General features: G+C 43.6%; 1 protein-coding gene across 1 annotated transcript in view; it reads right to left on the bottom strand.

Annotated features, from left to right (window-relative positions):
- Positions 1 to 7899, bottom strand: part of CRAMP1 (cramped chromatin regulator homolog 1) — a gene marked incomplete at its 3' end in the record, with an annotated part of 45268 nt that extends 37369 nt beyond the window's left edge. Inside the window, exon 1 of the mRNA XM_082006546.1 lies at positions 7388 to 7899. Within this exon, the coding sequence (XP_081862672.1) occupies positions 7388 to 7736 (349 nt within the window). The 5' untranslated portion in view covers positions 7737 to 7899. The remainder of the gene's footprint in view (positions 1 to 7387) is intronic.
- Positions 7900 to 14608: the final 6709 nt, after the last annotated feature.

Below are 14608 nucleotides of genomic sequence, written 5' to 3'. Positions count from 1 at the left end.
GCACAGTTCAGTTATCTTTTAAAATTCAATTACATGAAGCAGTTTGTTTACGTGACAAAGTCAGTGTTTTTACATATATACACATACATACGTGTGTGTATCTATCTATCTAGCTATATCTTTCTCATTCTAGAACCAGGATATGCCAGTTTGATACTCTTTTTAAAAATAATACTAGGATTATCAGAAGCATCAACCATTATAGGCTTACTATGCTTTAAAGATTTGAAAGACTTGTATGTAAATCTTAACTGTAACTATTCAGTTGCAGTTTGAAAGCAATTTCTTTGGATGACAAAACCATATTGCTCCAAAACCTAAAAAACTGTTCGAGTAGCAAAACATTCGAAATCAAACCTGGAAGAGTGTAAGATGCATGAGAGTACATTTTTTCCCCTGCATACAATATTTACTTGATATAAACTATGATATTGTGACCATTTTAAGGTTAATGTTTCTTTTATTTCTAGGAATGACTATTTGATCCTTTCAAAGAAAATTACTGTTACCGCAGGGAAGTGCGTAAGGCAAAACATGAACAACAATTGACATCTAGAATAAAACGCACTTAAAAACAACTTCTCAAATAAACAGCTTCTCTATTTCCTAAGGCCACTGATAAAATAAGTGAAAGGCAATTATTAGGCAATTTAATTCTGGTACTGTGAAGGTAAATAATTTTTAAAAACCAACACAAGAAAAACCTGAGCACTTTAACAGATGGCTGAGAAGAAAACCAACAGTTTTAAGACACAGAATTGCTTCTTTATTCTGCAAATGTGAGATTGGAATATCACAATTTGCATGGTAAAGAAATACAGATCTTAGTATTTTAAATCTTTGGTCAAGAAAGGGGAATTCAATCACATCAGTCCTCAATCTCAATCTACAATCTCCTGTTGCTACCAGCTCCCAATGCAAAAGACATCCTTTATCAAAAGACAGATACAGAATTCTATACCAGAGTTACTATTCTGATCACAGATCTCTAATTTCCTGAGAAATCATTTAGAGGAACCACAAATAAGGGGTTTTGTTTGTTTGCTTGTTGGGTGGTCATTTTTTGTTTGGGGTTTTTGGGGGGTTTGGTTTGGGTTTTTTTACATCCCTCTGTATACATACTCAAATAAGTAAAAAACTAAAGTCAGCTGCCTAAAGTTCAGATCTTATCAAGGATTTTCTAAAGATTGTACAGTACACTTGGTACACACGAAGTTTTCATTATTAAAAAGCCTAAGAAGCACAAGTATCAGTGAGGACTTTAGATTCTAGTAAGACTAAGTTCAGTAGATTTCCTCTTAGTTATATGTGAAAGATTAAATGAACAGAACAGTTCTATCAAGGACATGGCTAAGGACACCACCGATTCAACTTCTACAAAGGATATGTAGCTCATAATTGCTCTTTTGCTCCTTTACATATACTTACTATTCTACAAGACAACTGTAGTCCTGGGAAGGTTATCACAGTCTTTCTTGTTTCAAGCACAAATAAATTACTATCCAGACAACTGTTTAGAGTATCATATATGAAGATCTAAAAATTCTAATATATTGTCACCTCCACAGAGATTTTATATGTCATTTAATTCTTTCAGGAATAATGGAGTTTGCTGTATCATCCCTTTGCGTAATTTTTCTTACTACTGTGCATGGTAATATTTATCATTGTGTTACCACAATCCACTCTAGAGTTTACTGGATCTCAGGAAGGCAATGGAATGCAGTATATTCTAAAACACGGTATTATAAACCAACTCAGGATAAAAGGCAAAAGAAAAAGTAAAAATAAGCACACATCATTAAGTTACACCCCATAAGTGCATTCTTTCAATTTTACTGTATGAGATTCTTCTAACATACAAAACAGCTAACAAGTTTTCATCCCCTCTCTAATGATAAATGATGATGATGAATTTCAAAAAATAGATTATTTAAAACTTAAGCAACGCATTAAACAAAAAGGTCCACTGAGGTGAGCCATAGCATTACTGCTGCAGAACTGCTGGAGAGAGAGGCTTACTCTAACAATCTGCTTAGGTGCTTGTTCTAAGAAAAATAATTTATAAAAGGAGATCACTGCAGACAAGACAAAGACAAGACAGTTATTCTCACTCTGCCTACTTATCCCGCATCACCCAACCACTGGACTGGACATCCACACAATCACAGCTACGACAATTCCTTCCCTTATTCATTCAGAAACTTCCTCATTCCTTTTATCCAGTGTTCTCTACCCATCTATATGCCGTTATTAGAACTTCATTTATCCGCGAATAGCATAACATCACCTCAAACTACCTTTTCTGTATAAAAAGCTGTTGTCTTTGTAGTTCTAAGGAAAACACAAATACTTGCAAATATGTGTTTGCAAACATCCCCTTGCTAAAGGGATTTAAAGACTGCAGTTTAAAAATCTGATACGAAAAAGACAAACAATGGAACACTGCATGTATCAAAGAATTGAGTCACGAAGTATCAGTATCTTATCATGGCTACAGCCACAGAATTTCTTCCTTCCAGGCTCTACATAGCATCTTAGTGTTTGCTTTTCAGTTTTCCATTGGCAGCTCTTACATGCTAGTTGATTCATATCTTCTATGACAGATTCCACATCCACAGAAGCTGGAATCCTCACTACACCCATGTATCTCAACACACAAGCTCGTTCTCTTATTGGTGTTTTACAGGCTTAGCTTGCAAAACCTCAACTTCTTCAGGAGCCACTCTATCAGGGAATACCTTTATAAATGAGATAGTACTTTCACAGACTCTTGCATGCCACAGGCCAAATGCAGAGCATTAGGAGGCTAAACTCAATCCCCAAAGCGCAGGATGCAAATGCCAACCTGTAACATGCCAGAAAGTTTCCTTCAAAACATTCTTTTTTCTCTTTTGGGTTCTACAGGAGCCAATAGAAAGGCTAAACTACAGAAAATCATCTTCAAAAGTGATTTTGGTAAAGATTGCCATTATGAAGGCCATACCAGAAAACATCTTCAAGTGACTATTTTATTCTCAAACCTGCATCAGTGTTCAGCAGTCTTATGAAATGTACATCAAAACATTTGTTGCCAATAGAGCTGGGTAAAGTGCTATGATATATACTTTCCAGAAAGCTTCAAATGCATTCTGCTATTCTCATGGCACAGCATTCTTCAATAAGCATTTATTCCTCAATTTTAATGAAAAAGGAATGGAAGACAAACGTTCAAACTTTCTTTCTGATCGCTTGGTAAACGTGGGGGATGAGATACTGCGGAGTTCTGGTCCTGAGCCACTTTCAAACGAAGGGAGGGAGAACTGGGGTAAATCGGAGGGCAAAGAATGAATGAAAGCATGTCAGGGTAGGATGGAAGGAAAAGTACCAAGTGTAAATGAGATGGATATATAAGAACAAGGGGCCGTGCCAGTAGTTTTTAAACAGTCATTCAATGCCCTAGAGAAATGATGCTGGAGGAATGACATTTGAAATGAAGGTTACAATACATACTGCATCAATACAAATTTAGAAAGATACAATAAAACTGTATCATAAGCATATGCATCGGGTATCTTGGCATATACATCCTCTCCACAAGAGAGGACAGTAGTTAATCTAATTCACATGCTACGGGACATGCAACTTTGGTGGGCTGAAACAAACTGGACCGCTTTCTAGCAAGTTTTATACAATGTCAAAAGATGGAATGTTTTAATTCAAATCATGCTTTCAGCTGAATAATTCTTTTTTCAAGAAAGAGCTGCTTATTACTGCAAAACAAATCCTAATACTTTTTTGGGCCATTCTACACATTTTATGAATAAGTCTAGAGCAACGGCATGAAAGACATCTTCAAGCTTCAGCTCATCACCATTAGACTTTGCTACTATTTCCTCTCGTCTTCATTCTGCATTGCAAACATTCTACTCTAGTTCAAACTACATCTACAGCACACGATGGCAACGTATTCCACATTTGCTTTTACCAAAGTGGACACAATATAAACATGCATATTCTAATCACACTTGCTTCACGGAAAAAAGCCCCAAAACATACCTTAAAACCTGTGCTCAGCAACCATGTGGCATATTTGTATTTGAGAGGTAAAATCTCAGAAATCCCTCTTTTTCAGCAACCTTATATTGGTCTGCTTCTGTTCCCTCAATGAACCTCCCTGCTTTTGAACTCTCATGATAAAGTGCCTCGACCTCCCTCTATTCCTTCAAGTTCCTCCTCTGATTTCATGCGAGTTACTTTAAGACTTCCTTCCAAGCATTCATACTTCAAAAAAGTGTGCATTATTTGAGCTGTAGACTACAAACTTGAAAATACAATAAAATGATGACCAACATTTGAAAATAAGGCAATAATTCTTCTAGAAAAAAAAGCATAGATATCTGTGCAGAAAATTTGATAAACCCTTCAGCAATTCAAAATGGATTGGCTTTTTGAAGTGAAATACTTTTCAATTTTTATTTTACTGTGCTACTTTCTATCTCATTTTTGCCCTAAACTCAAAAGCGGAACTCAATACACAAAAGGCAAGAGGCAGAATCCAACGATGCAATTAAAGATTATTGTCAGGGTAATCTGAAAATTAGCATTATGTTTATACATTCTACTAGACAGGTTTGAGACAATTTGAGAATTATTATTAACAATCTTCCCTGAATCATACTAAGGTAAAGTCAAAAAGTCAGCAGCTGCTGAGTGGGCAAAATCTTCCTACAGTTTACAGTAAAGTTTAGTTTATCAATAATTTGTCTGCTACGATGAAGCACCCTAAAAGCATAAATGTCAAAAGTAAAAACGGATCTGCAACAGACAGAAAAAAACCCAAATTATTTAAAAAATTTTTTTAAAGACATTAGGACAAGCCAATGACTGCTGAGTAAGTACAATTTAAAAGAAATTAAGTTTATTGATTACGCTCCTTAATAATAGCCTTTGAAAGAGTTTCCACTTTTTGAATACACAGATTCTAAAGGCAGGACCACTTTAATGAAGTTAAGTGTTACACAGCATTATTGAAAGACTATGACAAAAACAAGTTTCTGGTTTCACTGGATCAGGCATTAAGTGCAGTCTAGACACTCCTGCTGGCCAGTGTTAAAATTACCTCTGCAGCTATCACCTTGACTGTGACATGCAAAATGGCAAAGCTTCCAGTTTTCAGAGCTGACCCAAAGCATGTGCATTTAAGCTTTGTATACTTACAAGGGGAGGAGAAAGGGTGGGACAGCAAATGGAAGGATTTAAGTCCAATACTTATTAGTAAACTTCACCCTTCCATTAGTTCCCTATTGGAAGCTAGCTCTGTGAGACACTTCACTCAGAACGCAAAGCCCTATGAATTCTCATCACAAGATACTCCATTAGGGAGAATTCAGACACGCCTGGAAAACCTCTCAGTATGCATCCCTGAATGTAAAGAACTCAAATTTTAAAGGATCACACTCCACAGTTCTGTTCTTCAATATCTGACAGTTACAACCTCAACCATATCAAAGGAATGAACTTTAATGCATTTACATCAAAACTAGCCAGGCAGAGCTGTGGCTGGTCTTACAATTCAAAAAGTGAAAACATAACCATAATTCTACCCCAATGATTTAATAAGTTTCCCCAAATCTGACAACACAGTCAGGTACTGTGATTACAAGCACTGCCTATGACCAATTACTGAAATAGTATTTTCCATTCTGTATACAATTTTATTAGCGTTATTTTGGAATATGAATCGCAAAATAAACAAAGTCTACTTTTCAATTGTATGGATGCACCTAGTTAAAAATTGTACTGCTGCTCTAAAATTGGAAATGCATGTTTATGTACAAATACACAAACAGGAATATACACGTGCACAAAGGCACATGTATTTTGTTCACATACGTATGCACTTTCAAAGCAACAGAATAATTTCAAATGCATATATTTGACTTGTCAATCATGGATAACATGTATTCCAAAGAAACACCTCCTCACATTTAATACTATTTACAGCCCTTGAAATAATTATCTATAGCTAAACACTCCTGGGTATTCCATCTGTTTGTTTATTTGGTTTAATGCAACTAGGAGAAAAATTACGTAGGCCTTTCTGTTCTATCCTCCAACATCACCCATAGGAGTTTTTCCACTTAAAACAAAAAGTTTACGAGATTAAAGAGGACCTATTAAGGTACTAAAAAAATACTTTAGTCAATTATTATAAACAAACTGTCAAGTAACTGAATGCAAGAATTTTTGCACGATACGGCAATAATAAAATACCATAATTTGCACTGCTTTATTACAGTAATGCACAAATATCATTATTAGTAAAGCCCACCTAATGTCCAGCATGTGCATACCACTGTAATGGACCAAAGAGTGATGTAATCTCCAAGACACATTTATGCTACATGGAGGTGTTTTGGTTTGGTTGGGGGGTTTTTCATTTTAGCAGACAAGAGTAAACTTTGTTATTTCAAATGTTGATGAAATCTCCGAGTGTTGTTTTTCCCAAAAATTAACAGAAAATAACATTCAAGTACTTTTGCACAAGCTATCCAAAATTAATCCAAACTACAGCTCAACTACAGTGCCAGGTATCATCCAGTAACTGTTGAGCACACACAATAGCGCCAAAGCATTCAAATATCCCTGCTGTCTTTTAGCAACTCAAGTAAGAAACAGCTTTGGGGAAAAAAAATCAAATTTTTATCTACAATGCTAAAGTGAAAAAGCATGTGTGCATATGTATGTATGCACATACATTCAGATGTATACAAAACAACCTTAATAAAAACTCAAATTACATGGAAATACCCAAACTGTTTTGAAACAGTAATGCAGGGCTCACAAAACCTTAGAGACAAGTATGTCAGTATGTGTATTTAATAGCTGTTTCCAAAATAGTTATTTGGGCAAAATGGTGACAGAAATAACTGGGGGAAATCACCAATGTTTTGTGGGTTGGTTTTTTCCCCACCCTTTTTAACTAGCACACAGTGAATATTTTGTTTTTATCCAAGAACAGGCTTCAGAGTGCAGCCACCTGATTACACAGCTAGCTAGAGTCTAATTTCCTCACCAAAATACAGGAATTTTCTAAAACTCAAGAGAGGTGAAATGCAGGAATTAAAGGCCTGCTTCAATAATGGAGGTTTCCTCCTTCTCCACATACACATCCAAACCCCCCATTTCTGTGAGCACAGAGAAGATAGCAGGCAGCAGAGAAGCTGAAGCCTTGGGACACAAAGAAGATTTCAGCTACTGTGAGAAACAGGCCCCAACACACCTTCCCCAAAACCAAACAAAAGATGGCACCTACAGGAGGAGAATGACAACCCCCAAGCCCACAAGTGACTCCCCCCACCCACCTACCTTGCCCGCGTGTTTTAATGGTGCCAAAATACAGTACCTTTGCCTTTTGCAGCACTGCTGCTGCCAACTGAAGAAGATGCCTGGGAATCCTTCTTCAGCCTCTTGCTCTGAGGTCTGACGCTGGACCTGAGAAAATGATGCTGGTCCTGGCTGTGGGAGGGCTGGAGGGCGGCCGGGGCCTGCGATAAGCTGGGGTTTGGTGGGGGGCTGCTGCTAGTGTTGCTGTTAAGAATCTTCTCTTCTTTCTTTGTGCTGCTGCTGCCTGGAGCTGCCTCTCCTCCTCCTCCTGCCCCTTCTTCTTCCAGGGACTCCTCATCTCCTCCTGCTCTCTTGCCCAGCTTTTTCACCCCTTCCTCCCCGCTGCTCTCTCCCAGTTTCACTGTCATCCTGTTGGGGAGGAGAGAGAGAAAAGAGGGGGGCACAAAGTCAGACCAGGGAGCCCCCCAGAGAGGGAGAGAAATCCCTGGGCTGAGAGGGGAGAAGTTTAGCTGCAGAAATTCCTCTCAACATGGCCGCCGTTGTTTGTTACTAAATCCCCTTTCGTTTGCTGTCCCGACCCAACAACCTGTGCCGAGGGCGGGAGGGGGAAAGCCCCGCCGGAACCCCCCCCAAACGGGCCCAAAAGGCAGCCTGGCTCCCCCGGCAGCCCTCCGGCACCCTCCCGAAGGGGTTCGGGGCGCCTTTAGCGGAGAAATCGCCCGGCCAAACTCAGGCGTGTGGAAGCGCTCGACAGCCGCCGAGAGGAAAGGCAGCCGCCGGGCCCGGCAGAGCGGAGCGGGGAGCGCGGCCGGGCCGGGCCGGCTGCTCGCCCCCCATCCTACCCATTCCGCGGCTCCTCGGGCCCAGGGGGGCTCCTCTTCCTCCTCACCATGGAGCCGAGGCGATCCGGCCCGCCGCGGGGGGGGGATTCATAGTCCTAGACGCGGCGGCGGCTTCTCCTCCTCTCTCTGTGTGTGTGTGTGTCTCTGGGGCTGGGACTGGCCGAGGCTACCGAGATTTCCAGCTCCCCCTCCGCCCCCACCCCGCCACAGCCCGGCACCTCTGCGCGGCTCCCCGCGGGGCAGCCCCCAGCCCGCGGCCCGCCCGGCAAGGAGCGCCGCGCCGCGGGCCGGGCGCCGGTCCCCGCCGGCCCTCGCGGACCGACCCGCCGGCCGCCGGCCCGGCCGCCCGGGGCCCGCCGCTCCTGGCTGGCTCGGTCAGCAGCGTCCGGCACCTTCTTCCTTATGTTAACGTGGCCCCCTTTATTGTTGGGTTTGTTTTTTTTTTCTTTTTCTTAATTTTAAGGGCAACAAGCCGCAGGCGCCTGCGGCTGCTTTCCCCCCCCTCACCTCGAAGGGGCCCGTGCAACTCGCGGCGATGCTGCGACCTCTTAGCCAAGCAAAAAAGTTTTAGAACGTCATTTGCTAGAGGACCACTCCTGGGCTGCCCGAGAGGCATCGCTAAGCAACTCCTAATTCCAAATCTGACGTTTGGACCCGCTGCCGGGATGACCGCTCGCTCCATGCCTAACTTCATAAATCCTCTCAATACTAAAGTTGGGGGTTTTTTGATACTTGGAACAAAACGCCAGATACACACACAAAAGCTTAAGACATTCAATCATGTTATCTGCTAAAACCCAACAACTGAGTTTGTTTTTTTTTTTCTTCAAGAGTGTAAAAATATTACTGACACCATATCTGAAAGAAGCCAACTTCCAAGAAAGAAACCACTTACAGAAAGAAGTAGCAGTTGCAATGCAGCTGCCTTATCACCACAGTAGGAGCCACAGTCCAACTTTAATTAAGAGAAAATATAAAAACTAACAAAAGAAGGAGATTCTGAATATCCCAGATAAAGAATGGAATTACTATGGATTAGGCTGACACCAGAATAACATGGTTTAAAACAAACAAGATGCATCAGCATTATATGGCTTACAAATTTGTGTGATTACACCTTACAGGCTGTATTCCTACTATTAGAATGATACTTTTCCCTCTAATGATTTTCAGCTCAACCACTGAATCTACCAATTCAGAATTATGTTGGGCAATGCTCCATTCTTTGCAAATGCTCAATAAACTGATTTGAACTGTGGATCTAAACTCACATTAAAACTTGGTTAACTAGTCACCTGACAGCTCCCTAATCACAAACACAAATGCATTCTCCACACGACAAAACCTGCAGTGCTTTCAGTTATTTCGAGGACAGAAATATTCCAACTCTGACAGTCCGTGCTCAAAAACTTCACCTAAGTAAGGCTTAAATCTCCTTGATTCTAAGTTTAGTTTTATTACCGCAAATTAAACGACGCATCCACTGGCATCCCCCAACAATAAGTAGGGAGATACCAAAGAAACACATCTCGGGGACAGTTACCGACAAGACTAGGGTAGCAAATGCCAGTATATGCCCCACTTCCCAACAGCTGGCTGCTTACAGCCTCCTGCCTAAACCCTCCGGCAGTGCCCTGCACCCAGTTTACCCATTTCAGCTGCTTTCTCCTTTCATTCTCACGTTGCACCTGCTCTTCCTTTTTCTTCCAAAGGGAAGCCTTCTCAACCTCGCTACTTGGGTCCTCTAGACCTTCCTACTTAGCCGCCGACCCTTCACCCTGCCTCCTACAAAAGCCCGGCTCCCCTCAGAGGTGCTTGCCGTGCGGCGAGGCTCCCCGCAGACCCCAGCGCCGGCCGCGCCCTGTTGACCGACGGCCCGGACGGGAGCGCCGGGCCCCCAGGGACACGCAGGCCTCGCGGGGGCCCCAGGCGCCGCTCCTGCCCTCCAGCAGCCCCCGCCACCGCCGCGGGAGGCTCCATCCCCCGCCCCGGGCCTCACCTGCCGCATCAATGCCGCTGCGCAGCCTCCGCGCCCCAGCTCCCCCGCCGGCGGCTGCCGCGGATCTTCCGGCGCCCGCAGCCCCAGGCACCCCCAGGCTGCGCCCCAGACCCGCCAGCTCGGGAGGAGGCCGGCACGCCCTACCACCGCTGCGGACCCCAGCGGCCCTCCCAGCTTTGCTGGCGGCGGCAGCCCCGCTCGCGGCCGGGGAGGCGACCTTTCTTCCCCGGGCTCCTCCGAAGCGGCGGCGCCGGCGCCGCCGGCTTCCCGTTGGGCCTCAACGCCCCCAGCCGGATACCGCGGCTCCCTGGCGCGCCGCGCTCGGCCGCCGCCCCCAGCCCCGCGCTGGGCCGCAGAGCGGGCCGCGACGGGGTCCGGGCCGTGGCGGTTCCGCTTCCTCGTCACCCTGCGCCGGGCCGAGGGGGCGGGGCGGGACAGAAAGCGGCGCGCGAGCCCAGCTGAGCGCGCCGGCACTGCCCTCCCCGGAACCCCAAGGAAGGCGCTCCATTGGCTCGCGGCAAGTTGGAGCGAGGCGGGAGGCGGGGCTGCGGCCCCAACGCGAGCCAAACAAAGCGCGGCGCGCGTGACGAAAGCTTAACGTAGAGGAAGAGGCAGCAGCTGGTCTCCGTCAGAGGGCGAGACGAATCCCGAGAACTGGCCGCTGATTCGCTGAAAGAAAAACCAATTGAGGGCCCTTTTGGACCCAGTCCAGCATTCCATTGGTCAGAAAGCTGGTGATTTGCATGCGGTGTTGTTTTTATTGCCTGCCGGGAAGAGGTGGTGCTTGCTGGGCCAACTCCAGTTCGTGAGGCGTTTATACTCTGCTTCGTTGGCCTCACTGCTCTGCTGGGCTTCCCCCGGTGCTCCTGTCGTAGCCAGGCAGTAAAAGCCGTGGGAGGTCCCCTGGGGCCTTTAGCCGTTCGCCCGGAGGGGCCCGCTGTTACAGGCGAGCTCTGGTCCGCACGTTCGCTGCCCGGCGAAGCCGCGCTGTGGTGGCTGCGCTCGCGGCTCTTGCTCTATTGCGCCGTCGGAGCGTGAGGGAGAGCCCTACGGCCGGCTGTCACCTGGAGCTCTTTGTGCTTTCCCGGGCCGGACCTCGGAACCGGCAGGGTCAGTGTGGGGGCGTCCACCGGGGAGATGCTTCACTGCGTCGCGGCTTCAGTGTTGAGCATCCCTTTTGCAGCGTGAGCTTGGTGGCTCCTTGGTGTCGACTAAAGAACCTACCACTTCTCACTAATTTCATATTGTTAGCTGTTCTTAAGGGGAACGACAACGCGGAGCTGAGCGCCAGCGCCCTCCCTGCCGCCGCTGGTGGGGGCGGGGGGGGGCCAGGCCGCCTAACATGGCGGCTGTGCTTCCGAGGGGCTCTGGGCCGAGCGGGGTCCTCGGGCCCGGATCGCTGCTGAGTTGATCGCTGTCCCAGCAGCTTGCTTGGTAGCATGCTTCTTACTAATTCGGGATTTCCGTGAGTTCTTTATAAAGAACCTTATAAAGGTTCTTATATATATCTCATATAAAGGTAAATTTGTAACCTTATAAGGGTTACAAATAACAGACATGAAATTATAAATGTGAAACCTCCTGGGAAGGCCTCGTGTCTCCACAACTTCTAGTCTTCTTCTAGAGCTTGCACTTGTGTAGGTACCCTTTAGTGGGGTTTATTTTTTAAAATAAACTGTCTCCAGGATTAAGAAGCTTTATTCAGTGATGTACTGAATTAAGAAGGGGTTGAAGTTAATTTGCTAACCTAACATTGTGGCCTGTTTTCCAGGGACTGCTCTCTGATACTTTTATGTGGTGACTTCATCTTAACTGCTAGAAAGAATGATTTCCAAAGATCTTACAACTGGTACTATGTGAGGGTTTTCTTCCTTAATAAATTCTTTGTGGAAAGAACATTACATCATCCTCTTTTTGAAACTTTGACTATCATAACAGGAAAGGATGCCTTAGTCCTTCTGAGGAAAATCTTTATAAACTGTAGCTTGGAAATCAATGTCTTAACAGTATAAACTTCATGATGACATCTAAATTCTGGAACACTGGGCTCCCATGGAGAGTGTTGCAAGTAGTTATCTTATGATGGTGGACTAAACTTGAACATGCCTTGGGCTCTGTGTCATCTCCTATAAATATACCGTAAAGCATATCTGTAAGTAACCATGCGTATTGCTATAAATGGACTTTGTAAACAGAAAAGAGCCAAGTTGCTTAATGGTCTTGTCTCTGCTGTAGAGTTTTATGTTTAAATCTACATCTTAATTAGTTTTTTGAGAAAAAATATTTTGCAGTTTTGCTATAATATATCACAAGATCACATGGCTTATTTTTGCTGCTTGGTTTGACCACAACCAAATGTAACAATACTGACAGGAAATGATGCGTTCCGCATCTACAGTGCCATATATTTCCATGGTGCTTTGCAGAGACACGAAGGTATGTTCAGCTCCCTGGGGAGCTCAGAGTTGAAGGTTGCCATTCTCTCTGTATGTAAATAACTTTATATGCTTGAATAGCGCCATTGCCTCAAGTGGACTGTTAAGGTGTGAAATTGCTCGTGTGTAAATGTTTGTGAAAGAAAGACTGAATAAAAAGGAGTTGGACAAAAGCTGAGAGGCAGGGGGTAGGTTGAGATGTCAAATGACACTTGAACTTTCATTCGTTCTTTTTTAATAGTAGGGAGGGTCCATGATCATGCTTTGGCAGACCTGCACAGTTACAAAATGCAAATAGTCTTTCAGTGTTTGTTGCCATGGTTTTCTAGACTAGGCAAGAACATGGATTTGTTGCACATCCTGTGTATTTTAAAGTATGAATAACAAATTGCATGCTTAATACAAATAGAGCAAGCAATGCAGAAGTGTCCAGTGGAAGGACAAAATTAATACTTTTGTTTTATGTTGAGGTGTTTTTAATTTTACATCTAATGTGCATGATTATTACACTAATTTATAACATGGAATAAACATGAAGATATTTTCCAAATATCTTTGATGTAAAAGTCACCCGTATAGTGGATGTTGTCCTGTATTTTCCTTTTAGGCTATTTAGAAGCTACTACATTTCATTCATAACTCATTTGTTCTTAAAAGGCTCTTAAGTTGTTTAATCTGGCAAATGATAATGGATGATCTTTGTGTTACTAAAGCAGTTCTTCCCATTCAGGTAAGAGGATTTAAACAAAAGGTCAGACTTCTATTGTTAATCCTTTATGGATTACTAAATAGGAAGCACCTAATCATGCAACTTTCTTTTTTTTCCTCAGCATCTGAGGTCAAGTCCGTAGAGGAATGGATCAAGTGCACTGTGTGCAGCAACACTACTGAAGCCTGGTCTTTGCCTGTGCTGGGACTTCAGGGACGCAGAGCTGTTAGGCATCTTTTATGAGTGCAGTACTCGGGAGGGAAGATCTTACAATCCTCAGATGCCCTGTTCATTTGTTTGTTTAGGATAGTAATCGTTTACAGTAGGGCTTCTCTGTTGAATATTGGAGGGCAGGGAACTTTAATTTCCAGCTAAGCCTGCACAAGTAGGGATATGTAGTTTAGTTATTGGGCAAAATTTTGTGTAACATTGAACCATGCAATTATGGAAGCTGTAAAAATTGTCACTTGAGCAGAGACAGGTAGTGGTTTGGACTTTTTTTACATGATTTTTATTCCAGTCCAGAAAGGGATGATAGACTAGACAATTGCTTGAGGCTCTTACTGGCTGTGTATTTGACTTGTTGTACTATGCAGTTGCAATAGTTTCCTCATTAGCCTGGTTGTCTGAGAAAACAAGGCATCCGCACATGTGGTCTGCTCAAATACTCAACTTCCAGTCTGATGATCCCAAAAATACTATAGGCACAAACAGTGAAAATAGTCAGCTGGGCAGAGCCGAGAAATTAAGTACTAAACTCTGCTTTGGGAGTGGCACCTGAGTGAGCTAACAGTGTTAGTCCATGACCAAGAAGAGATGCCATAAATAACTTTGTTAGAGCTGATGCCTTGTAAGGGAGAAGATAAATCATGAGATAAAAAGCTACAGGAAACAGGACTTCGTAAGTTCTGCTGCTCAGAAAACAGTTTGTTCTAGAGGGGCTTGCTGTGGTTGTAGCAAGACCTTCCTAAAGCCAGTGTGTTTGCTCCCCTCCCTAAAGTCTGTATTTGATTTCTGGAAGAGACACAACATGTTTGAATGCAGCCTGCCTCCCACCTAGTACTTTTTCCTGCTTGCAAACAAAACTTAATTTTTTGTCAGAAGGGTCTTAGTAATTGCTGTGTAGTTGGAAAAAGGAAACAGTGTGAAACTCTACATAAGTAACATGTTACACATGGCCAGAGCCAACATATGTTAGTGCATGCAGAAACTGTTGGTCACAGCTGTACTAGAGGTATGGCTTCTTTTTATCTGCTTGTGTGGAAGTGGTGTGACTTCAGAGGAATCACAAATG

Source organism: Phaethon aethereus (assembly GCF_964289735.1).
Source record: "Phaethon aethereus genome assembly, chromosome: 15".
Lineage (NCBI taxonomy): Eukaryota > Metazoa > Chordata > Aves > Phaethontiformes > Phaethontidae > Phaethon > Phaethon aethereus.
The sequence above is the reverse complement of the archived record's forward strand: the minus strand, read 5'-3'. Positions and strand labels throughout refer to the sequence as shown.